The sequence below is a fragment of the Papio anubis genome, chromosome 12 (assembly GCF_008728515.1).
Source record: "Papio anubis isolate 15944 chromosome 12, Panubis1.0, whole genome shotgun sequence".
NCBI lineage: Eukaryota > Metazoa > Chordata > Mammalia > Primates > Cercopithecidae > Papio > Papio anubis.
In genome coordinates this window covers 86018282-86044523 of record NC_044987.1, presented here as the reverse complement: position 1 = coordinate 86044523, position 26242 = coordinate 86018282, and the positions used below count along the sequence as shown (strand labels likewise).

The 26242-nt window shown below is 36.3% G+C and overlaps 1 protein-coding gene across 1 annotated transcript in view; it reads left to right on the top strand.

Moving 5' to 3' along the window:
* Positions 1 to 26242, top strand: part of SLC5A12 (solute carrier family 5 member 12) — a 50707-nt gene that overhangs the window by 15093 nt on the left and 9372 nt on the right. The window contains exons 5-12 of the mRNA XM_003910111.4: positions 3032 to 3186; positions 3308 to 3448; positions 8415 to 8544; positions 9676 to 9764; positions 14397 to 14509; positions 18683 to 18750; positions 22475 to 22561; positions 25105 to 25271. Of these exons, the coding sequence (XP_003910160.1) occupies positions 3032 to 3186; positions 3308 to 3448; positions 8415 to 8544; positions 9676 to 9764; positions 14397 to 14509; positions 18683 to 18750; positions 22475 to 22561; positions 25105 to 25271 (950 nt within the window). The remainder of the gene's footprint in view (positions 1 to 3031; positions 3187 to 3307; positions 3449 to 8414; positions 8545 to 9675; positions 9765 to 14396; positions 14510 to 18682; positions 18751 to 22474; positions 22562 to 25104; positions 25272 to 26242) is intronic.

Genomic DNA, 26242 nt, shown 5'->3' with positions numbered 1-26242 from the left:
TTTTAAACAGAAGAATTGATAAGAAAATAAAATAGTAAACATTTAATGAGTCTAGTTAAACTATTTTTGGTACTAAATGATAATCATTATTTTATAATTTATATATTATTAAATGTTTTATATTATTGTACAATTTAAAATATAAAACATATCAATAATTATGTTCATAATTATAATTATATGCCACTTTGAAATTAAGAAAAAAGAATTACCCCCAAACTATATAACAATAGCATGTAAATCAGGAAGGGAGTACTCAGACTTAAATGTTTTATCATCCTTGAATTTCTGGGGATTACGGCATTGCTTAAATATTGACTCTACATTTAAAATGCATGGCAAAATTTCAAGGGAACCCATTTACATAAAATAGTCAAAGTTAAGAAAAATGGAGCTTGAAAAAGCAACCCTCAATTCATCAAAGCAAGAGAAAAAAGAGGAAAACAAGCATAGCCAAAGTAGGACACATAGAAACGAAAAAGCATGACATCAGAAACACATCCAGATATTTTTATAATCACAATAAACTAAAATGAACTAAATTTACTACCTTCTAACTGGTTTTATGCTTCCAGTCTCTTCTTGCTCCCACACCCCACATACCTCTGTCAGATTAATCTTCTTAAAATATTCATTTCTTCGTGCCACTTTACTGATCTAATTCTTTCCTTACTTCCTATTGTTCACAAGATAAATTATAAGCTCCTTAGCCTGGTGTTAAAAATCTTTCATTCTGTGAATCCAATCTACCCATATAACCTCTGTACCACACCTCTGTTCTTCTCTCTTGTCAAATTAGAGGCTTCACCTTTGCTCATATTGCAGTCTCTTTACTGTGCTAAGCCTGTGGATGTATAAAATATTTAAAGTAACCAGTGAAAGAGAAAGTGTTAGTTGCCATCCAGGGTTCCGTAGTTTAGTAGGGCAAACAGTAGGCCCCAAACAAGGCAGTTTGATTAAATATGTAGGTGACACACAAGGTACCATCAGTATTAAAGAAGATAAGTGTGTATGTGTGTATGTGTGTGTTTGTGTGTGTGTGTGTGTGAAAGGAGGTGAGGACTCTTGCTGTATGAAGAAGTCGTCAAGACAAGTCTTCATGGTGTCTATAATGTGCCTTTTGATTAATATCTGATAAAGTGGTTTGTTCTCTTGCCTTATGCCAAGTTTATGCAGATTTCTGCACAACCAATGCCAAGTATCCTCTGAAAACAGAGGCCTTTGCCATTTTGTCTTCATAGCACTAAAATCTTATGTTGAGATTTGGGTTTGGAAGGCTTAATGGATTTAAGAAAATTAAGCTAGTGCTACCTAGGAGGTAAGAGGTAAGAAATTTATTATTTCTCAAACCATGTGTGAACAAAATACATAAATACAATGTCTTTGGCAGGTACTTTAATGTCTATTTTTAAAATTGAATTTCAATTTTAATTACAAAAGAAGTGATGGGGCAACCCCAATGTCTTCTTTCATCTCAAGATGAAGATGAAGCCTGTCATCTTTTCACTAAAGTTCCTGACACTCTGGAGGAGTAACCAGAGATGATAATTCTGTTTTTCAATGTTAAAAATACCACGCCATTTCATTTTCACAGAGCTCATTCATTTCCCAAGCACTTACTGATACATCACTTTATTTCATCTTTCCCCACTTGCTCATCCCACATAGATCATGGTCCTAAGGGCTTCTATACCTGCAGTACTACAACACCCTCTCTTTTTCCTTCCTTCTTCTTGCCCAAAGGTTCCCAACTGTAATTCTACATTAGAGTTGACGAGGGAGCTTTCAAAAGACACTGAGGCCCAGACCCCAATCCAGACCTTAATTAATTCACAACCCCTGGGGATAGGGCTTAAATGTTATTTAATTATTTATTTTTCCTTTTGCATTCCTCAAGTGACTCTCAAGGGGAGCTGGGATGGATTTCATAACTACTGCTCTAACCCCTTACCTAATCATTGTATCCTAGATTTTGCTATTAGATTCATCCTCCTGGACCTCTGTTCTGCTTACCTCACCATTTGACCATTCTGTAGCTCTTAAAACTCATTCCTCCATGAATGTCTGGAATATACCATTCCTTCCTAGTTCTTTGTTTGATATTCTACCATCTCAGTTTCCCAAAATATATTCCCTGTGACTAATTTTACAAACAATGTCTCTAGTTGTGCAAGCCAGACCCTATTGGTTAGTCTTCATTCCTTTACTTCTTTATCACCTGTATTCAATGAATCATGAGTTATGTTGATTTTACCTCCAAAATAGCTTTTAAGTCCATCCACTTCTTTTCATCTCTACCTTACCTCCATCTGCCAATCATATTGGGCATGGACTACTGAAATAAACTGAGATGGTCTCTCAACTCCTTTTCTTTTCTTGCAGTTGATTCTCCACACAATCACCAATGAAACTGCTGTGAAACAAAATCTCTCATCATATAACTCTTGTTAATGCTTTCTTATGCTCCTGAGAAATCATTTAAGTGTCCTCATCAAAGTCTGTGTGGCCAGGCCTCTAGCAAATTCACCCAAAGAGCAAATTCCTCTTTGGGTGTTTCACACCTTTGACCAACATCTTCCAGTTTTCTTGTATTTCCTCAGGGAGCTGTGCTTCTTCACACATGCTGGTTCCCTCTTCTCTTTGTCCTCTGTAGTTGGTAAATTCCTACTCATTCTTCAGAAATTAGCTTGAACATCATTTCCTCAATACCAGGTCAGGGCTCCCTGTTTTATGCTCCTATGGTAACCTGTCTTTCTTAGTTGCACTTTCCACATTTTTAAGTAAATCACTATCTTGTTGTCTAACATCTGCTTCTCCCATTAGATTATAAACTTTATAAAGTTAAGGAAGGGATCTGTCTCACTTTTCATTTTATTCTCATGCTTAACACGGTACTGGGCACATAAAAGATGCTCAGTGGCTGATGCTGAATAAACAAAAGAATGCATGCATGTATTAGCAGAGAGGCTTTGCAGAGTCAGAAGAGTTACAGGGTTTGCTTTCAAGGACTCAAACATTCTCTCTATTTCAGGGAGGATTAAAAGCAGTGGTGTGGACAGATGCATTTCAGATGGTTGTCATGTTTGTGGGCTTCTTAACGGTTCTCATTCAAGGATCAACTCATGCTGGGGGATTCCACAATGTATTAGAGCAATCAACAAATGGATCTCGACTACATATATTTGAGTATGTCCAATGCAATTTTTTCATACTTTACAAAGATTTAGCTATATGACCTTGTCACCTAAAATAATATCTTGGGCATCAAATGAATATCTTTGTTCACTCATTTCTGTCTGTCTCATAGCTTTGATGTAGATCCTCTCAGGCGACACACTTTTTGGACTATCACAGTGGGAGGAACTTTTACATGGCTCGGAATCTATGGGGTCAATCAATCAACTATTCAGCGATGCATCTCCTGCAAAACAGAAAAGCATGCTAAGCTGTAAGTTCTCAGTAAAGACAAATTTTAATGTTTTATCTTACCTTATTTGGTACTTATTATATATTAATACTTGCTCTGGGGGGTGTATGTGTGTGTGTATGTGTGTGTAAGAGAGAGGCAGAGAGACTCACTTAACTCTTTCAACTTTTTGAGCGAAGCGTTACTACTGTCATCTCAGCAGGAAGTGGCCGAGAAAGGGTATGAACTGAAGTTGATTTGTCTTTTCTCTCAATTATTTGCTGCCTCCATTTATTGAGAAATTAGTAGATTAAATTAGGTACTGTGGGTGGCAATGCAAAGATAAATAGCTCGCATTTCTTCCTCACTTGATTTAGCATGTGGTCTCTTCAACTATTATTTTTCTTTTCATGGGTTAAAAGGTAAACTGAGGCACAATTAAATTTTTAAAGAGTTTATTTGAGTGAACAGTGATTTATGAATTAGGCAGTTATCAAATAGAAGTAGCTGAAGGCCTCCATTGAGGGAACACAAGGGGAAAAATTATAGGTTAAACATGGAAGTAAAGCAAAGGAAATATTTGATTGGTTACATCTGTACAGTTGTCTTACTTGGTCTATCCAATTGGAAATTTCTTAGATATCTGTAAGTTAGTTGGTGGTTTCTGAGTCGTTAGCATTAAGTTTCATTTCTTTTGTTTGATATAGGCATTTACCAGAAAAAGCCCAAGTTAAGCTTCATTTATATTTGCAAAGGTTAAGCTCACTTAACAGATGTTTGTACTCTTAAAGTTTCCAAGGAGAGGTTAAAAAAATAAGAAAACAAAGGGTAATGTAGCAAGCCACAGTGGAACTTCAGCTGCTCTGACTCTTTCCTGGTCTGCTTGCTCTGAAGGATACAAGCAGAGGCACAAGCATCATGTGTTTTCCAAGCCCCGCAAGCTATCCATGCTCCAAAATAGAGACCAAAGTTATATACACTTTCACAAAACTGGCAGAAATAAGCCAAAACTGCATCCAAAATGATTCTTCATCTTCAGTGCTGCTTCCCAAGGTTTCAACCTCCCCAGCCTAACCAGGATACACTAAACTTTTCTTAGAGAAACAGTCACTATGAATATTTCCCCAAGTGATTTTAAAATGCTTTCAATGCACAGTTTCTTATGTTCACTAAATAAAATATAAAATTGCCTGGAAATGACTCAACCATTTTGTAAGCTGAATTCCAAAAGGAGAACGGTAATGTAATATTTCACAGCACTCAGAATAAGGAAATAAAAGCATTATCGGGTGTTCCATCAATTCACTGGTAACAAATTCAAATCTTACTACAATAAATAATACTGTAACAAATCCTCCACACATGTGGTCATCTCTTTATGAAATAGCTGTGTTATTGAAAATGCATGTGACTTAATCTGAAAAATTCATTTAAAATTCTGCTCTAAAATAAATTATAGTTGGCTATACCTGTAAAGAGAAGAATCCTTTGGTAAAATAAATAATAATTCTTTGTTATATCTAGTTTTTAAAACTATTATGAGTTTATATTATTTTCTTTTGCGAATATGCCTAATTTCTCTATGTTAATACCTGAAAGTTAGGAAATGTGTCTTTTTAATCATTTTTCCCCACAAGACCAAGAACAATGCTTTGTGCTTATTAAATGTTTATCGCTTAGTAAACAAAGTAATGCCTTGAGAAGGTCATACTTGTGTGTATGTATTACACAGGGACACACACATGTGTGGATGGGCATATATATGTGAGTGTGTGTGTGTACGCACTCATATATATATATGTAAATGAAAATTAAGGCTAACTAATCAGAAGCCATCAATGAACTTATCATTATCTAACTAGGACATTTCCAACAAGATAGACCAAGTAATACAATTATATAGCTGTAATCAATCAATATGTGTACACACACACATATTTCTGTATATAAATCTTAGAAACCTAATTTAGTAAAGTAGTTTAATTCAAGAAAAATAAATACAATCCCATTCCTATAGTTACCTGGAAATTGGAATTTGTTGTACTAGTATTTAGTGAGTAAGAAATCTGGCAGAAAAGGAGGCATACTCATGAAGAAAGAAATGTACACAATTTCCTAACAAATGTACATCATTTTCTAACATTCAGGACTGCCATTCCTGGTTCCACTCATGCTGACTCCCACGAAGGGATTAGGACTGTGATAGTGATTTTGTGAGAATATTGAAAGACGAAACATAAAAATTCGCTTTAGAAAAGGGATCCCTGAGAGAATCTAAGGTGACAGGGTTCATAAAATTCAGGAGAGAGAAATCAGTTCAGATGTTCGGTACAGTTGCAGTGCACAGAGCTGCAGGGGAGATTGCTGTGGTGGGGAAATGGTGAGGGCTCCCATCTGTCACGTAGTTGGAGCCTTGAGGGCATTCAGGGGCATCTGGAAGCCACTCGGAGCCAGCTGCTGACTGACTGTCACCTAGGAGGCTCTGCAGATGCCGATGAGATGTTTTGCTTTTGTTCCATTATCTGAGAGCCTAATGTCATTAAGACATTCCATGGGGCTTCAAAAAATCTCTGGTACTTGAGGAAAATTAATCCTGCAATATAGGTAGGTAGAAATAGATCCATAAAGTTCACACTGAAGGTGGGCATGGGTTAGAATCAAGAGTGGCTCATATACATGCATTTGGTTTCATGACCAGAAATGTGATTATTCACCAAAGACAACTTAATCTAAAGCCAAATCTTCCTTGCACCTAGAAATAGTATCACTTACCAAGACAGTTACATGTGCTTCCTGGAAGTTAACTGTTTGTGTTTCTAAACCCTTGTTTATCTTTCAGGTCTGCTGGTAGCAAATGGTGCTGTGAGGGTAGGAGTTGATGCAGGGTACCACGTCCCATCTCTCAATTACGATGAGCACATCTACACACAGTTGCTTTTCCATTTCTATTTCCTTAGTTTATTTTCCCCTTATCTCTATCAGATCTAAAATTATCTTATCTTATTTACGTATGTATTTAATTATTTATTTTCAGTGTTCATTACCTGCTTCTAATCCCAAAATGTAATCTCCACGAGGTTGGGTTTTGCACTGCTTCTTGCTTTAGCCACAGTACCTAGAACAGGGCCTGGTACAGACAGTTGCCCAGTAAATATTTTTTGAATGGATCAATGAAAAAGCCTATTTTACAAACAGAAGAATTAACCCTGTATAGAACCAACATCCATTTCAAATGGTAAACAAATTAAAAATACAACGACTTTAATGTTCTATTGCCACTGGTTTCTCATTTTGTGTAGTTGACCGATAAACTTGTAAGATTGTTTTGGATAATATATGACTGTCCTCTGTATGGCTATATAACTTCCACATATTTTTACAGAGTGTAACTCATTAAATCCTCATAATCCTATAATAAAAAGTAAGGCAGTTACATTACATTCTTTTTACAGATGATATAACTGACTCAGAGTGTTATGCGACTTGTCTAAAGTCACATACTTGTTAAGGGTAAACACTTTTAACTCCAGGTCCAATGGTATATTTTAAAAAGAAACAGTGTAAAAAATGTAATTATGTAGTAATGAATTTCTACCATTAATTTCTTCAATCGTTTCATCATTTCTTACCAAAAAATAATTTTATATTTGCTATGTGCTGGAACTGTTCAGTGCTCTGGGAACACAAAACAATAATACATGAATATAGAATTTCAGATCATAAATACTATAGTGACATAATTAATTATAAGGAGTAGAAACTGACAAGAGAGCAGGAAGTGACTGTTACAAACAAGGATGAACAGGAAAGCTTCTCTAGCCGGCCAGAACAAAGCCTTGAATAGACTTGGCCTGAAGGTTGGAGACAGCCAGAGTACAACTAAAGCAACTATCGGTATTGCTCATTTTATGTAGCAATTGTATTCCCAAAGCCCAGCAAGAAAAACAACCAAACACATAAAAATCATTGCATTGGCAAAATACTTTCAAGGAAGTAGCCTTTGAGATAAAAACTTCTTTTAAACTGTGAAGTGAAAACTCCTCTAAATGGGATAATTATCTGGTATATTTGCCTTATAATTGTGGACTTTGATTGAAGGGTCTTCTGAAAGTCAAGTACACCTATACAGTATAGGTTTTAGAGGACTTTGAAATAAATGTATGTCCTTACATTTAAATATGGTTCCCTTCAAACAGTGACTAGATCTTAGACAATGTTCAGCGTTGCTCTCTTGGCCCCCTGTGGCCATCTCCACAGTGAGTTTGTTTATTCTCTCAGGCCTAGGTAAGGCCCGCCTACTTTCATGTCCTCTCTGGAATTGAGGAAATTAGTAAAATTTCGACTTTCAAAGGACAGTAATGAATACAACATAACTGTAGGATACTACAAAAGCACCCAGGCTGGAATTAGGCATATCTGTGCGTTTTAAAATAAAATGAATTGCACCACATAATATGGGTAAGATGGTCCTAAGTTTTTCGTACTTTCTGTTGTCTTTTTAAAAAAACAACTCTAACTTTTACCTGCATTAATCTCCAAAGTGAATATTTCCAACACTTATCTATTTCTGTATTAGCTCATTATCCCTCTGGAAAAAGATGTTAAAAATATAAGTTGCCTTTTTGACAGTTTTATGAATTGAGTAGGGGGAAAATCACTTGAAGTTATATAATATGAGTGATTGGTATGTGAAATTTAATCCAAGAGAATAGATCTCATACCACACATATTAAGACTTTGCAGAAAACTCCTGATTTCAAAGGAAAATTCACTTAAAAATCTTACTTTATTTAAATTTGGTAATGAGTCTAAAAATGTAATGTTCTCAAGCAAAAAAAAAAAGAAAAAAAATAGCAAAAGTATAAAGTGTAGTGATTCTTAAAGGCTGTAGAATTTTATTTTACTAGCAAAAAGGTCCAAAATCCTTTACCTTGAGTACTTGATAATGACCTCACCACACCATGATATGGTATGCAGGCTACCAATAGACCTATGTGCTCTTTTCTAGTGCCTTGTATTTTAACTTGCTGGGTCTCTGGATCATTCTGGTGTGTGCTGTCTTCTCTGGCTTAATCATGTACTCTCACTTCAAAGACTGTGACCCTTGGACTTCGGGCATCATCTCAGCACCAGACCAGGTATGGGTTTTCTTGAGGACAGTGGGGAATGTCTGGAATGAGCATGCTTCTGGTCATTGTTGGGTAATGTTGGCTTTTCTCTTTTTCTGCCTGGACTGCTCACTATTTCTCAAACCCCAAGAAGTTGGCTTCTTTCTTCTCTTTGGTGATATCTGCATCTACCAGGTTCAAATATAGGGGAATGAGAATGTAAAAAAGAGGGCACCTTGGCCAGGCGCAGTGGTTCACACCTGTAATCCCAGCACTTGGGGAGGCTGAGGCAGGCAGATCACCTGAGGTCAGGAGTTCGAGACCAGCCTGGTCAACATGGCGAAACCCCATCCCTACTAAAAGTACAAAACTTAGTCGGGCATAGTGGCGGGTGCCTGTAATCCCAGCTACTCAAGAGGCTGAGGCAGGAGCATTACTTGAATCTGGGAGGCGGAGGTTGCAGTGAGCTGAGATGGTGCCACTGCACTTCAGCCTGGGCGACAAGAGTGAGACTCCATCTAAAAAAAAAAAAGAGAGGGCACCTCACCTTGTTTCTGAAGACAAGGCCTGGTAGCATAGCAAGGTTGGAAACAGTGGAATGCGGCTTGAACCATGGCTTTGGATGTTGCTGCTGCCTTTGGACTCTTCCTATAGGTTTCACAGTTGATTAAGGAATCTCAGATTGGAGACAATGATCTTTATTTCCACAATGCCTGCCTCTTTTCATGTCTTCTCAGCATAATTTAAATATTGTGCTGATATAGTACAGTAAACATGGTTTTGAAAACTTTATTTATGGACAATATGCTCATGAGAAGCAATCATTTGCCTTCCCTCTCTATATGTATTTAACTGTCCTGCTCTGTCAAAGAGGGACTCCTCTGCCACAAACCTGGATGTAGAGTAGAACATCATATCTAGATTCCCTGAAGACTACTTTTATGGGTTTGATTTTAGGGCTTAGTTGCTAACATTCAGGATAAACAGGAAAGAAAATGGCATATATTGAAAATAAGGAAAATAAACTTCCTACCTCCTTTTGCTCAAAAGCTATTTTCCCACATTTCAAACACTAATGAGAAGGCCGCTAATCCTATTTTTTCTCTCTTTTCTTTTCTTTCTTTCTTCATTGTATTTTTTTATTTTTTGCCTCCTCTTCAGCTGATGCCATACTTTGTCATGGAGATATTTGCCACAATGCCAGGACTGCCAGGACTTTTTGTGGCTTGTGCCTTCAGTGGAACTCTGAGGTTCGTATATCAACAACAATCTGATGATGATGATGGAAGGGATGACAAGGATGATGGTGTAGTGATCGACAGTATTCAGCAAGCACTCACTGTGTGTAAACTGATCTTCTGAATGTGTTATTTGTATTTGCTTGTTAATTGGCACACAACATATGAGGCTAGAACTTCACTCATCAGTATACACTCATCAGTATATTCACTCATCAGTATACAGATAAGGAAAATGAGATTTAGTCAGATAGAAAAATTACCTATGGTGAGTTAGTAAACTGCAGGGGCTGGATGTAAGCCTTGATCGGGCTGGATGTAAGCCTTGATCTGTCCCTACTGAAGACTTTTATGCTCATTATCCTACCTTGTCTGATGCTAACTGACCCCACACTTTCACATCACCTTTACATAAAGCAGCTCACTCTGCTGGCTCTTCTTATTCATTCGGCTGCAATGTATATAGTCATGTACCACATGATGTTTCAGTCAATGATGGACTGCATATATGATGATGGCCCTATATTTTAATACTGCATTTTATCATACCTTTTCTATATTTAAGTATACAAATGCTTTGCGATTGTATTACAATTGCCTATAGTATTCAGGACAGTAACATTCTGTACAGGTTTGCAAACTGGGAGCAGTAGGCTATACCATATACCCTAGGTGTATAGCAGACAATGCCATCTAGGCTTATGTAAGCACATTATGATGTTAGCACAATGATGAAATCACCTAACAATGCATTTTCTCAGAACATAGCCTTGCCATTAAGCAATGCATGGCTATATATTCTGCATATCTATTCTTTGCATTCCATTCATCTCATCTTTAATAACACACTCAGCTAATAACTTCCATTTCTCAAATAAGGGCATTATTCTAAATACAAAATCATCCATGCATTTTATTATGGCAAATACTTTAGAAGGCTTATATTATACCAGACACAGTTGGTGACATCAGGGATATTGCAGAGAACAAGACTGACATAAGCACTGTCCTTGCTTATACAGAGTTTGCTTTCTAACAGACATGGCAGATGGCCATGTGAGTAAAAAAGATAAATAAGATTGTGTCTGAAAATAGCAAACAGTATAAAGGAGATAACGGCGTGTATCCTCGAGAGAGGTGAGGTCTGAGGGTCCTAATTTTGTTAGGCTCTTTAAGGAACTCCTTTCTGAATATGTGATACTTGTATTGAAATCTAAAGGATACAAAAAAGCCAGCTATGTGAAGAGCACAAGCAGGAACATTTACAGGTAGGGGGAAAAACAAATACTAAAGCCCTGAGGAGACAAACTGTATGGAGTATTTGAAGAACAGAGGAAACACTGGCACCTAAGGTCCTGGGAGCAGAGCAGGTGGGGATGAGTTAGAAGAGGTGAGCAAGAATCAAATCATGACGAGCCTTCATAAAATGGTAGAGTTTGCATTTCAAGTGAAATAGGAAGTCATTAGAAGGTTTGAAACCAAGGGAGTGAGTGATATACAAATTGAAGACTCGGTCTTCTCTGTCAGGAAGATTTGAGCTTGCCTCTTTATATATAAGAAAAGTAGCCAATTGACCTAGGTTAAGGACTGCTTTTCTCATTTGTTCATTGTTTATTTGCTTTATTAATGACATTTTTGAGCACATAAAGATTTTAATTTATATTAATGTTTTACATCCTGATTTCAGGGTTAACATCATGCTCAGAAAGGTTTGTCCATTCTACGATTGTAAATAATCAACTAGACACCATTCTAGTATACTTATGGTTTTATTCAATATTAACATTATTAAATTACCTAGACTATACATGTGATATAAGAAATTAAGTGAAGTTCCTGCTTTATTTTCCTTGTAAACTAGTAACCAAGTTGTCCCATTTGTCTTTAATAAATAGGCCATTTTTAACCACTGACTTGAAATATTACTTTTATTACATTCTATATTCTTCTTTGTAGTTGATGCCTCTTCTTAATTATCTTTTACATTCTTTTGATGTATTGGTCTTTAGCTATGCCAACACCAATAATTTTGATGACTGTGCTTTAAAATATAATTTATCTATTAGGCTGATACCCTAATTAATTTTATTTTACAGAACTTTCCTGATACCTGGGGGTTTTAAAACAATATTTTTAGTTGATTCTTTGGGGTTTGATTGTAATCGATTATCTGCAAATACTCTTGACTTATTTTCTTTCTTTTAAATAGGCGTACTTCTATGTTTATTTTCTTATGTAATTGTGCTTTGAGAACAATAATAAATAATTAAGGTAATAACAGAAATCCTCCTTTTATTATGTACTCTAAAAGGAATATTTCTTTGATTTTACAATTTAATAAGGTATTGACTTCCGGTTTGAAAGGTATTATTTATATTTGAGAATATTTGCATAAATTATTTAAAAAGTAGAAGAATAAAATGCATATATTTATGCTAATTTTAGAAAAGATGTTTATCTCAGTGGTATATTTTGGTAAAATTTTAGCATTTTTGAAATGGATATATAATTTTGCTCTTTCAAAACTTTTAGCATGTTAATATGTTGACAGATTTCCAAAATAGCAATATCCTTGAATTTACATAATGACTTTGCCTTAGGATTTTAATTTAGTGTACTGCTGACTTGTCTTTACTAATACTGTTTTTAGAATTTTGCATCAATAGCACACAGAGACAGTGTCCTATGGTGTTGGTCCTAGGATCTCAAGGACACTCAGGACAGAGATAATGAGCACCAGAGACTCAAACACCAGTAAGGGTCACACTCTGTCTTTTTGTCTCTCTCTACGTGCTTTATTTTTTGCTCTCTTACTCTGAGGCTCACTCTTTCCAGACTGGAGAAATATGGCTGTTAACAGAATAAATCCCCCATAAAAGAGTGTTAATTCCTTTATTCTAAGTCCCAAATTTTCAAGGAAGAAACACACTGGACAACATATGGTATAGAGAGATTACTGCTGCCACAACCACAAGGAGACTGTGGGGACAGAGAAAGGAAAAGACAGGAGTGGGGATAGAATGGGGAGATAGTGGTTGAGACATAGGGGAAAAAATATTTGCACTATCTTGTAGCAGCTTTAGAATCTGAAAATTGACATATGGATACACCTGACTGCCAATGCAACCCTGCAAAGGTTCTACAAACCTTACCCTTCTGGGCCAAATTCAACTTTCTGCTCTCTCCCACCCAAAGGATTCAAAGATTAACCTTGATGTTGGAAACTTTCACAAGATGTATATTAAGACAAAGATTTTGGGAGCATAAAAAGTCCTTTTATTTAATCCTCTTCTCTCCTTATTTAACTTTTATGGAGCTCCAGATAGAAGAGGAGTCTGGCAGGGGTCACATATTATGTTTTAATTCTTAGAAAAATACGAACAGTACCCCCAAAGCACTTAGTTTTCAGATATGGGTCTTGGACAGTTTTTACTTCCTCTGTATATATTACTTAGAGAAGTCATAGCTATATCTTGTGTTCAAGTGAGCACTGGAGGATAACAGAATAATTTTTAATGAATATAAATGGAAAACTTACAAATTCCTAGACATCCTTTGTTCATTGGCCTATTTCTTCTCCAGAATTTTTTTTTTCAGAGTTGTGATTTTGCATCACTTGAATTGAATATTTTATCTATTACACTAGCTAAAATATTCCAGGTCTGTATGAGGAATTAAAGAAGTCTCATGTCATTCTGCAAAGAAAAGCCCAACGTTCAGGTGTTGTGTCACCTAAGCAAGTTTTAGGTCAAATAAGATTGAGCTCTGATTGGAAAGTGAGAGACGGAATATCAGAGGTTTTATGCAGTTTCGATTTGTGGACACTTCCCAGTCTTATCTCTTGCCACTTTCTCTTTTACTGTTATAATATCATTCCAGCAACGCTGGTAGCTTTCGGTTGTTGAATGTAACAGCTCCTTTTTATGTTGAGACATTTATATGTAAGTTTTCCTTCTTCCTACAACATCTTTTTCCCATTTTGCATGGATCTTCCCAGTGCCTATCTGTCACTTCCTAAGGAAAATTTTCCAAACTACGTATCAATTTAGGTCTCTGTATGCTCTTATAGCACCTTGCTATTTTCCTTCACAACAATTTCACAACTGTAAGCAGGTAAATAATTGGTTGTCAAATGTTTGTGTACCAGTTAGAGTGCAAGATCTATGTCTTCCTGGTTCACCATTGTATGCTTGATACCCAGAATGAATAAAACGATGTATAAATAAATGAATGAATAATTAATGAGTGGCAGGCTGTACTGATTCCTGGGTTAGGGTAGTCACTACTCTCTGTTTCCACTCCAACCTGAACACACACATAGACACATACACACACACATTTCCTCTGGTGCTGCCTGCTAGGTCATTTAACCTCTTGTTAAGAGGAATTAGTGGGTGTTAGATTATGAAAGCCTAGCTTCTTCACTGTAGTTCATGGAAAAAATTTAAGAGCAATAGCATGGAAAAAGATTTGAAAGATGAGTAAAGAGGCCATATAGTTCCCATGGAGTCTCAGAAGATAGAGACCTGTCTGCATCTGTTTTTCCTAGAGCCTTGCCTTATCTATCTGCCCTGGAAAAGAGGGCAGGCTGGTAGTTCTGCCTTATGTAGCTTAGACCATGTTCTCACTTTTCTTTCCTTATAGCACCGTGGCTGCCAGCATCAATGCCTTGGCAACAGTGACCTTTGAAGATTTTGTCAAGAGCTGTTTTCCCCATCTCTCCGACAAGCTGAGCACCTGGATCAGTAAAGGCTTATGTAGGTACAGCTGGTGGACCTTCTATTCCATATCATGAAATGTACATGTGGTACATGTCAAAATCCTGCACGTGCTGTTCAGGACACACTTATAAACACAAATGCATAGTGAGACATGTGAAGAATCCCACATATAGATTCTTACACTTCCAAAGATCCGGCAGGGTATCAGGAAAGAATGACTAGCTAGTTTACCTTAACTAATTTTATTTTCAGATACTCTTCTATACTTACCCTACACTCTAAACGAGGCTTATCCAACCCATGGCCTGTGGGCCACATGTGGCCCGGGATGGCTTTTTATGGAGCCCAACACAAATTTGTAAACTTTCTTAAAACATTCTGGATATTTTTGTAATTTTAAAAATCTTTTGTAATTTTTAAATTCTTAAAATCTTATCAGCTATCATTAGTGTTTGTGTATTTTCTATGTACTCCAAGGCAACTCCTTCTTTCAGTGTGGCCCAGGGAGGCCAAAAGATTGGATGCCCCTGCAGACTAATCACATCAATCTCTCTTGATTACACTGTGTGATGGTCATTAGTCTCTCTACATGGGAAGATGTTGTGCTCACTATGGCCAGTCACCTTGACAAAGAAAAGCCGAATTCTTTTCTGAAGAACTGTTCCTTATTACCAAACTCCCAGTAACCCCATCAAAGAATAATTGCTCCTTGCTTAATCATGCAATTGCATATTATGTTTATAATCAGTTCAGCACTTACCAGAGAAATTGCAGTTTCACAAGGTTTACTTTTTAAAGTATAAACAAATTATGTATTTACTAATAGAAAATATAAGTAATTTGGGAAAACTTATGTGCATTGTTAAATAAAATTATACCTATTTTTCTTGGTATGTATTATGAAATCTTGTTCTAGCAGGATTGAATACATAATTATGTGGCAGCAGTGAGTGTTGATACATTTTTTGTGTGCTTAATATTACTATTTTCTAAAATAGCCCAAGTTAGTAGACAAAATGGCATCACATTTTTGCTTTAATTTACTTATTTTGAAATATAGACCATTATTTTTCAGATAGTAATGATTTGTATATTTTTGTAAAAAAATTATTTTTGCTTTCTATATATTTGTTGATGAGACAGTAGAAATTTTATTGTTTGCAAAATCTCTTTACATAGAGAGGAAGTAAGTCCTTTGTCTGTTGTAGAATGTCTACCAGCTTAATTATTTTTAAACATATTTTTCATCTACAGAAAATTTCATTTTGTTTGATCAAATATATCATTTCTTTTATTATTTTATCATTTCTTTATGCTTATAAATTTCTTACATTAAAAACTTATGTTTATATTTTCTTTTAGATTGTAAGTACTTTTATATTTTATATTTAATACATCTAAATTACTTATTTGATTTATTATTTAAGATGATAAATTAAATTGTTTTTCTTTTTTTTTTTTAAGATGGACTTTCACTTTCATTGCTCAGGCTGGAGTGCAATGGCATGATCTCAGCTCACCGCAACCTCCGCCTTCTGGGTTCAAGCAATTCTCCTGCCTCAGCCTCCCGAGTAGCTGGGATTACAGGCATGTGCCACCACGCCTGGCTAATTTTTTTTTTTTTTTTTTTTTTTTTTTTTTTAGTAGAGATGGGGTTTCTCCATGTTGGTCAGGCTGGTCTTGAACTCCCGACCTCAGATGATCCACCCGCCTCAGCCTCCCAAAGTGCTGGGATTACAGGTGTGAGCCACCACATCCAGCCACTAAGATTTTTTTTTATATAGTTCACTTCCCCAGCATTATTTTTCCAATATTCCTGTTTTAAACATATTTTCATTAATAAAAATATATAACATAAATTTTTTTCATCTATAAGAATATATTTCATAGTATATACTTATTTTCTGTAATTACAGGACTAAACCATCTTGTTTGATATTATAGCTTTGTAGTATTTTATTTAAATATATGATAGAAAAATTTCTCATTTTTCTTTCAGTTTAAAAATTAAAAAGGTTTCCATTGTAATTTTTACCAAAAAAAATTGGCTATTCATTACTATTTATTCTTTCAAAATGACTTTAACGTTTATTCCATGGAACCTATCTGAACGCCCCACTGCCACTCCTCAATCCCATGGGATTGCATTAAACCTGAAAACATATTTGGAAACAACTGATATCTTTGTCAGTCTTCCACCTAGCAATAGAATTTATTTTTTTCTATTTAACTGTATTGTATTTTTAAAATTTTACGTATTAACTATACTAACGTCTTCCTCTTTCAGCTCCTCTTCCTTCCTCCCCCTCGTGCTCTTCTCTTCTTTCTCTTCTCTCTTCTTCTTCTTTTGTTCATCCTCCTCCTCCTCCTTTCCTTGATATTATGAGTAAGATGCTTTCCACACAATGTCTTCTAAACTATTTATTGTCATTGTGGAAGCTGTAATTTTTTGTTTGTTTTTATTCTGAAAATGATATATCTGACCATTTACTCAACTGTCTTTGATTCTTAAAATGCAAATTGATTTTATTGAAAGTGTGGTTGTTGCTTGCAAATATGAATAGTTTTACCATCCCTTTTATGCTTAATTGGTTTTCTAATTTAGGTTGTTTTCCATATCTTTCACTTTTTCTCTTATTTTCATAACTTTGTCCTTTTCTTCTGTATACTTGAAGAATTCAAGTTTTTCTCTATGTTACTTTGAATTCTCCCTATATAAACTTCTTAACAATAATGATTTTAATTATGCTATTGTGTTATGTTCCTTATATTTTATTACAAAAATTAAATTATTTGGCCAAGTTTAAAAATGTTATTGTGAATTATCATGTATACATTGCCTAGATTCTCCATTAATATTTTCCTAAGCTTGCTTTTTAGCATATCCATCCAGTTGTCTATCCATCCATTAATCCATCATATTTTTGGTACATTTAAAAGTAAATTGTGGACTTCTGCATACTCCCCCCAAATTATTTTAACATGCACATTGTTAATGATAATTCACTATTTAAAAAGCTGGAAAAGAGAGCCTCAAAAGTTGCTAGCCTGATTTCATTTTAAGAGTAAGTTCCTGATAGGAAATATCATGTACTGAATTTGAAATAAAATAAAAATGATAAATACATAGTACTTGCTGTGTACCAGGCATTGTTCTTGGGTATATGCATATACTTGTTGGATTAATTTACAAGTATTTCCTTTCTACAGTGAAAGCTGTTAGAGACAGGAATCACGTTCTAACTTTATAGTACTGGCATCTGGTGCAGTGTCAAATCTATGGTTGGTATTCAATAAGATTGAATTAATAGTCATGTTGGGAACTGGGCTGGATATATAGCTGACAGAGAATGTTCAAAAAGAATCAACACAATAGTTTTCTTTCCATTTCTGTCACTGTGTCTCTGTCTCTGTCTCCCTGCTACTTTTTGCCTCCTTTCTATTATTTAGTTTATGTGTTATTATTGGAATTCAGTGTACTCTTGAGATGATTTTTAAACAAAGATGTATAAAAAATGGCTTTTTAAAAGATGGTTTAGAAAAGACATTATTTTTACATGTTGACTAAAACATATATGCTGATTTATTAGTGAGCTTTTATGATACCAGAAGAGCACTGTACTCTGAAGGCCCTTATGGTGATATAGAAACAAATAAATCATTATGTAGCATAACTAAGGACCATAAGGAAAATACAAATAAAGTGCCAAAGGGAAAAATCTGAAAAACTTTCCAGATGTGCGAAATCTGTTAGGTAGAACGTGTAGACGTTATTTAACCATTGTTAAGATGAAAAGCTACTGGACTCCTGGAATTAGTAGCTTCTTTTTCAGCTCCTTGCTGGAGGGTGGTTGCCCTGGAATTAATTTCCACTAATTTTGTCTAGATTTAGTCTGGACCTTTCCCACATTTTCATGTAGTTTCCACATAACAGATTTCTTCTAGAAGCTTAGGATTACCCTTGAGGCTGGATACCAGTTCATTCCGCCTGACCTGAGGAAGCAGGTCATTGAAATTTTCCTCGGTAGAGAGACTTCCTAAATGCCTCTCTTGGGGCTGATGACGGCTGAATGTGGAGGACGGTCCTCACTGAGATCCCTTTGCAAAGGGCTTGCATCAGAGACAGTTCTGAGTGGGGGCTCATGTCATCCCTTGAAGTCAGGAATCCCTCAGGAAATTACGGTTGTAATTTTTCTTTCTTTCTTTCAGGTATCTTATTTGGCGTGCTGTGTACCACTATGGCTGTGGCTGCATCCGTCCTGGGAGGTGTTGTGCAGGTAACGAAAGAAGGAAAAGACACATTTGATGTCACCAGAACTTCCCCCCACTCTCTTCTAATGTCCTGCCTCTTCCTCCAAGATCCAAAGGCTGACATTTAATAATACCAGCTCCCAAATAAAAATACATGTAAAATTTCAACCAAAATCACTTTCAGAAGGAGAAACTATTAAAAATAGTAACAGGATAGTGAGATAAAATTAGAAACTCCTAAAAATTCAGATCTGAGAATTTATTATCCTGATATAAAAGTAGTGATAATAATTGTTAAACCAATAATAATTAACATGTACGTAACACTCTGTTCTGGGCAGAGTCCTAAATGTATTATTTCATTTAATCTTCATCACTTCTCTTAAAGTAGTGTAATTAATGCACTAATTTTCCAGATGAAGAAACTAAGAAGTAACTGTCCCAAAGTTACATAATTAAAGAATGGTAGAATGGGATATCTACTCACCTCCACCTGTCATCCAAGATGAACTCACAGCTCCCAATTCCACAAAATATCAATACTAAAAGGAACCTTATGTTTCAATTATAATCTGTTTCAATTATCTTCATTTTGCAGGTGATTACAGGAAAAAAAGTGAAAATATCCTGTCTCAAGTTAGTGGAAAAACTAGGTTTATGACCCAAGTCTCCTGAGCCACCCATCCCCATTCCTCATGTTACCCAACTCACAAAACAGCATCAGATAAGTACATCTTCAGGTTCAAGCGATTCTCCTGCCTCATCCTCCCCAGTAGCTGGGATTACAGGTGCCCAGTTAATTTTTGTAGTTTTAGTAGAGATGGAGTTCACCATATTTGCCAGACTGGTCTTGAACTTCTGACCTCAAGTGATCCACCAGCCTCGGCCTCCCAGAGTGCTGGGATAACAGACGTGAGCCACCACATCTGGCTTTGTGTAATCTGAACATCATTTAGAGTTTCTTATCATGGTATAAGTTTTCAATAAATGTTTTTCAAATGAAGATATGAGTCACAGTAAGTGAATAGTAATCATTAATGTTTATAGAAGGCCTTCCAGTTCCCAGAGCAGTTTAACTTACTTGATCCTTCCAATGATTACTTAGATAAGTTCCATTAATTCCATTATAAGATTCAGGGCACAAATCTGGGAGAGCTAAGTGATGGAATAATTCACTTGTCTACATAAAAGAACTTATGGGACATGGTGTCCTTTCTAATAGGCCATTAACATACTGTTTTATCACAGATGCTTTATAATCCCTTCATAATGTTTGAAGCACTCTGATATATACCCGTCTACACAGCAGAAGTGGCAAGGTGGTGAGGTTTGTCTTTAGTGATCTCAGGTACTTTTTTAAGATTTATTTTCCTATTCATGGAACCTATATTTCCAAGTTGCCTCTTGATGTCTTGTGCTCCACAATCAGTATTTACTCTTAAGAAAGTATCATCATGTCCAACTGGTGATGATTAGAGTCACTAAATTGTTTTCCTCCAGAGATATTTCCACTGTAAGCTCCTCTGCAATTGAAGTATGAGGCGCTCCAGATAGGCAAGGACTCCTCCAAAGACTGGTGGAAAACAATTCTTGTGGTGAGGAGGAAGTTGTGAGTGATGCCCTCATCCTCCTGCCTTCGTTCAGTTGAGTATGCTGGGCCCACCTTCTTGATTGATTAAGATGTGTGCCATGTGGTTTAAGAGATGTCGATAGGCAAGAGTGAAAACCCTGATCTCTCCTTTCCTAGGAGAGGCATTTGAGTCTAAGGTGGTCCACTCTTTTCTCTGAACACATCTGACTTTGATGGGCAAAAAAAGGCAACTGTAATTCCCTTATTTAATTTTCCAAACACCCTTGCTAAATTGAGTTTAATGGCATAACGTTCATATTCTGAATTAACATATGGGAAGAAGACAAGAAATCAGGTACCCTAGGGATGAGATATAGAGCCAGGTTTAATTTCATTTCATGTTTCTGAAACCACCCCGTACCCATGGTATGTGTTTATGGTGGTGCTGAGGGTGAGAGTGGGGCAGCTTAAGTTCCTTAAACAAAGACCCTTTCAATGTTTTAGTTAAAGACTTTAGAAAATGTGTTCTGGAAAGTCTCATCCTGCGACATGTTCCAAGAAAGAAAATTTCCACAGTCAATAGACTTTGGAACACACTGCACACTACATTCCACTCTCCAAAATCCACATGATACAGGGGCATATTGAAGGCTCCGAAAAATCCTCTAGTAAGGAAACCTGTTTCACTTGAAACATGTGACCACAGAACCACAATGGAGTGGAGAGTAGTGGGGCAGGAGGGGCTGGGGTCAAATAGCAGCAGGGAAGATCAGTTCGTGATTTGCCCAGCTCCCTTTGAGAAAGGTCATTCTATCCAATATGCTGCTGTCCTAATGATTATCAGCTAATTCTGCTAAGAGCTGTTAATGACTTCTAGGGGCATTTTAATCTCAACTTGAGAAAAAACTTTCTGGATATCATAACAGTTCAGCAAACAAATGGCATGCGTCAGGGATCAGAGCTCACTAATAGAGAAGGTTAGAGCAGTAATAAAAAGATAATAATAGTAGTAGTCAACACTTTGGTGCCTTTATGTGCTCCATACTCCTCAGACAGTATTCTGTGTTTTTTCTTGGATTCCACATTGAATACTCACCAAACCCCATGCCCCCCAAATGGGAAGCAAGTATTAGCATACCCACATGACGTGTGAGGAAGCTAAGGCATAGCAAGGTAAAATAAGGTAAAATATCCTGCCCAAGCCCCAAAGGCAACCCTGACTCCAATGCACAAAGCTATTATCCTGTACTTGCAGGAGTGGCTTAGAAGGTATTTGGGCATTGGGGAGGAGGCTGAATTAGATGAGCTCTAAGTCTTCCTCTAATTAAACATACTTAATATTAACAAAAGAAAAGTAAAAATTAAAATTAGTTTACTTGTACACTACAGAAATATACATAGTTTTAAATCCAGGAACTCTTGAATTCCTCCCCCACCACCTTGTTTTTTTGCTGTTGTTTGTTTGTTTGTTTTTTATCATGTGAAGGCCTTTTTCTTCTGACGCATGGTGGCTAGTGACTTTGTAAGAGATTGTGAAATATTTGTCCCACAGGAGAAGATAAAATTACCTTTACTAATTTATTGACTCTCCTATGTAATCACTAGTAAATGAACTTTCAAATTCAGCAACCCTAGAAACTGTGAATTAATGCTATCAGTCAGCAGAGGAAATGCCAGGAATATTAACTTAAGTATTGATGCTGGGTAAGAAGCAAGGCTTTACCCTCATCTGCCTCCATTTTGTCAAGAATATATCTGAGGCATTGACTTCTCTGAAATTAATCTGGAAAAAACAATCAAGCATTGCAACCCATCTTTCTGGAAAAAAGAAAAAAAATTTGCTAGAGGTGATTTGAAGTCCCCTTGGTTCTATGACCGTATTTTTTTTTTATAGAGAAAGAAGACTTTGAAATTCACTGAGTTTCAGCTTGGACTTCAAACTAAATTCAGGTTGCTTGCCTTTCTACTATACAAACACACACACAGACACACACACACATAAATACAGTGCTTATCATTCAGCCTAGAATTTAGAAATGACTTATAGAAAGCACATAATTAATAAATGGCACAGTCAGAACTAGGACCCAATTGTATCCCAGGTCCAGGAGAGGGATGATGCCAGGAAGTCACAGATACCCTTGAGTAGGGGGTTCATCTGGTCTGCTTTTGTTCCACAGGCTGCCCTCAGCATTCACGGCATGTGCGGGGGACCAATGCTGGGTTTATTCTCCTTGGGTATTGTGTTCCCTTTTGTGAACTGGAAGGTAAGGATCCCACAGCCATCTTCACAATTCCTAGTCAAAAACTGGTCCCAGCCATTTCTTCCTCCTCTCACCCCTGTTTGGAAAAGCTATTTGTCTTAACCAGGAAAAGAATCCACAGTAGAATTAAACAGAGCTTGAGTCTACCTATCTCTGACTTCAGTGACATTTTTCTGGGAACAGAAATGAAAGAAAAGCAGAGGTAGTTATGAACTACCATATATCCTGACATGAAAGCTGACTCTTTAAGGTTAAATTAAGTCTTCTCTAAATTAAAGGCCCACAACATTAATTGTAAAATAGATTCTGAATTCCAGAATAGTTTTGTTGAAACACAATTTTGAAAATTCATATTTACAAATGTAAATCTAATTGTTTTCTGTGTATAGTTACCTAGATTTATAACTAACTTTATTAAACTAATTAACTAATTTATGTAGGGGAGAAGGGACAAACTTGGGTTCTGACAGCTGGATCTTCATTTTGCTGCTCTGGCAAGCTAACAGTATGTCTTCAAGTAAATGTTGGTTGGATAACTGTGTATTGAGTATAAATCAAAATAAATAATTATCTGGAAAAATAATATAACAATTTTTTTAAACGTTTATAATAGCAGGATTTTCTCAATCTAACAAAATTGCCATTTTCCAGTTACTGCCATCTGCACACTTACATGCATGTATTTCGAGAAAGTCTTTTGATTCCAGAAAGCTTGACTTTACACTTATTTATCTATATACTATAGGATATTCCATAATGTCTGTGTCAGATAGTATACCTGATTAGGTCTCTGTGGCTACCTGACCCTTATTGACCTTTCTCCTAGATAAATCTTGTTGGGCTAGGTAAAGAGGTTGATGGGTAGTGAGCATTCGGGTCTTTGCAGCACTTCCCAAGCAGTCTTAATCACTTGTCTGATATTGGGGTTGACAAGAATATTATGTCTTTGGGGAGATAATGTGAGGGAAGACAATATCCTAGCCACAAAAAATATGAGCTAACTACATAAGAATTTACAGTGCACTGTAAACATTAATTTATTATCTATGTTAGTACATTGGAGTTTTTTTCTATTTGGTCAGGAAAACCACCTTGATTTCTCTTACTGAAACCACCTTGTCATTTTTGGCAGCCATTGGGGCCCTCATTTACCCTGCATCAGCCTCTAAGACATGTCCTTTGCCTAGATATTTACTAAAGTATAGTAAATATTATAAATTTGTGTCACCTCTCCCCTCATCAATGGCCATGACTGATCCTACTAACCAATCATGGCTCTCCTTCCCACAGAATGTGGCTGCAACTTCAGAATCTGTCTCAAAATGGCTCTCCAGCTAGCTACTATAGATCACCCAGGGTTAGCCGTCCAGTTGAAATCCATTTGCCACTTACTGGTAGGCCAGGGGTCAGCAAACGATATGCCTCAAGCCAAATCTAGCCGGCCCCCTGTGTTTGGTAAGGCCTTCAAGCTAAAAATGGTTTTGACATTTTTAAGTGGTTGGGAAAAAAAAGTCAAAAGAAGAATAATATCTTCTGGCACAAAAATATTATATCAAATTCCAATTTCAGTGCCCTTAAATAAAATTTTACTAAAACACAGCCAGCCTCTTCTGTTTGGGTATTGTTCTATAGTTGCTTACATGCTATAAGAGAAGAGCTGAGTAGTTGTGACAGATACTGCATGGCTCATGAAACCTAAAATATTTATTGTCTGACTGTTATATTAGAAATTTGCAGACCACTTGTTTAGACCAAGGCACAAGTATTCAAATCACACACACTGATTTAGTTTCTTCAAAAAATAATGAAGAAAGCATTCTGGAACTCTTACCACGGTCTCTTCTATTCTTTTCTGATTAACTAGAAAAGCCAACAGGTTTGTTTTCTCTGACTCAGAAGGCTCAGCTTCCTAGCAGTGACCAGAAACATTCGATTATATTCTCTAGTGGTCCTCATCTCTGCTAAATTGTTCTGCCTCCTCTACAAGAAAAATGATTCTTTGAATTTTCATTATTTATCAAGAAATATAAACCTTAAATGACAAGACTACTAAATGCACTTGCTAGTATTCATACTTAAACAAAAAAACCTCAAAACTAGGGATTCAGGGGACTCTGTCAGTTACTTAGGAAGAGAGATAGGAGTAATATTTTCTGTATAAAAGCTGTCGATAACAAAAAATGACTCTAATATTTGAAGTTTTCCTTAACTTCCGAAAGTCTTCTAATGAGAATCAAAGTTTCAGCAGCTTTCTAAGTAGTAAGAGAAAGAAACCCTAAGGAGAAAAATAATTATTGCTAGAAATCTAAATATATTGATCAGTGTGAAATTATCTCGTGTCTTCGTTTAAAGAACAAGTCACTCCTTAATAAACCTGCATTATGGGAATTGAGGTGAAGACAGTTTGAGTAGAGTGTTTCCAAAACATGTGGCCAAGATTTGGGGTGGAACGCCAGAATCTCTAAGGCATAGAACTCCTCATCTCATTATTCTTTCAATAGACAACTTTGTCAAATTTCCCATTAACTTTTTTCTTCTTCATCCAGGGTGCACTAGGAGGTCTTCTTACTGGAATCATCTTGTCATTTTGGGTGGCCATTGGGGCCTTCGTTTACCCTGCACCAGCCTCTAAGACATGGCCTTTGCCTCTATCAACAGACCAATGTATCAAATCAAATGTGACAGCAACAGGGTCTCCAGTGCTATCCAGCAGGTATGCTGACTTTAAAGATGGCGCTGAGTCCCAGAGAGTAGGTCACCTGGTAAGAGGGAGGTGCACTCTTCAGAGATAAGTGTGATGAGACACATCTTGCTCTCTTGTGAGACTCACTCTGGGAAGTACCCAGCACTGAGGAGTGCCACGCAGGGCTGCAGCTTTCTGCAGATGTCCATTGTATGTCTGAATACAGAGGTATTCTGTATACCTCTGTATTCAGACATACAAAAACGGATTTGGTGAAAGAGGTAATGGGAGATATGAGTACAAACCAGAAAAATAGTGGAGGGTTGAAAGGTGACTGGGTATGAGGAATATGGTGACCTCAAAGAATAAAACTGAGTAGAAGAAGTTTGTGAACAATGAGGATAATGCTTGTAGGTATGCGGAGTTAGGAGCACTGCTATGAACCTATGGCTTCTAAACCAAATAATATGAACACAGGGTTTAACAAAGGATTTCCCTTTCTGCTTCTGACTGGGGTAAGTGATCAAAAATATCAAAACACATCAGATACTATTGTGTAGAGAGAAGATTGTGGACTTTGAAATGTGAAATACCTGGGTTTGGATTTTGGTTTTACCATTTATTCCCTCTGTATCTTTGGACAAGTTAGTAAGTTGTAACTTCTTGAATTCTCAGAGCCCTTGATTGAAAAATGAGGGTATTAGTACCTACTATACTTCGTTTTTGAGAGGATCAAATGAGATGACTATATATATATATCTCTCTCTCTTCGTATGTATATATGTTTGTGTGTGTATATATGTATGTATGTGTGTATATATATGTATATATGAGTGTGTATATATATATCAAGTGGCACTACACATGACTTTAATAAATGTTCACTCACATTCTAATTGTATGTAAGAGCAAGTCTAGAAAATACAGGATTTGTGTTATTTGTGTATCCTCAAAAGTACTTCATTTTTAGTAGCCCTTTTCTGATTATCATCAATACCTCC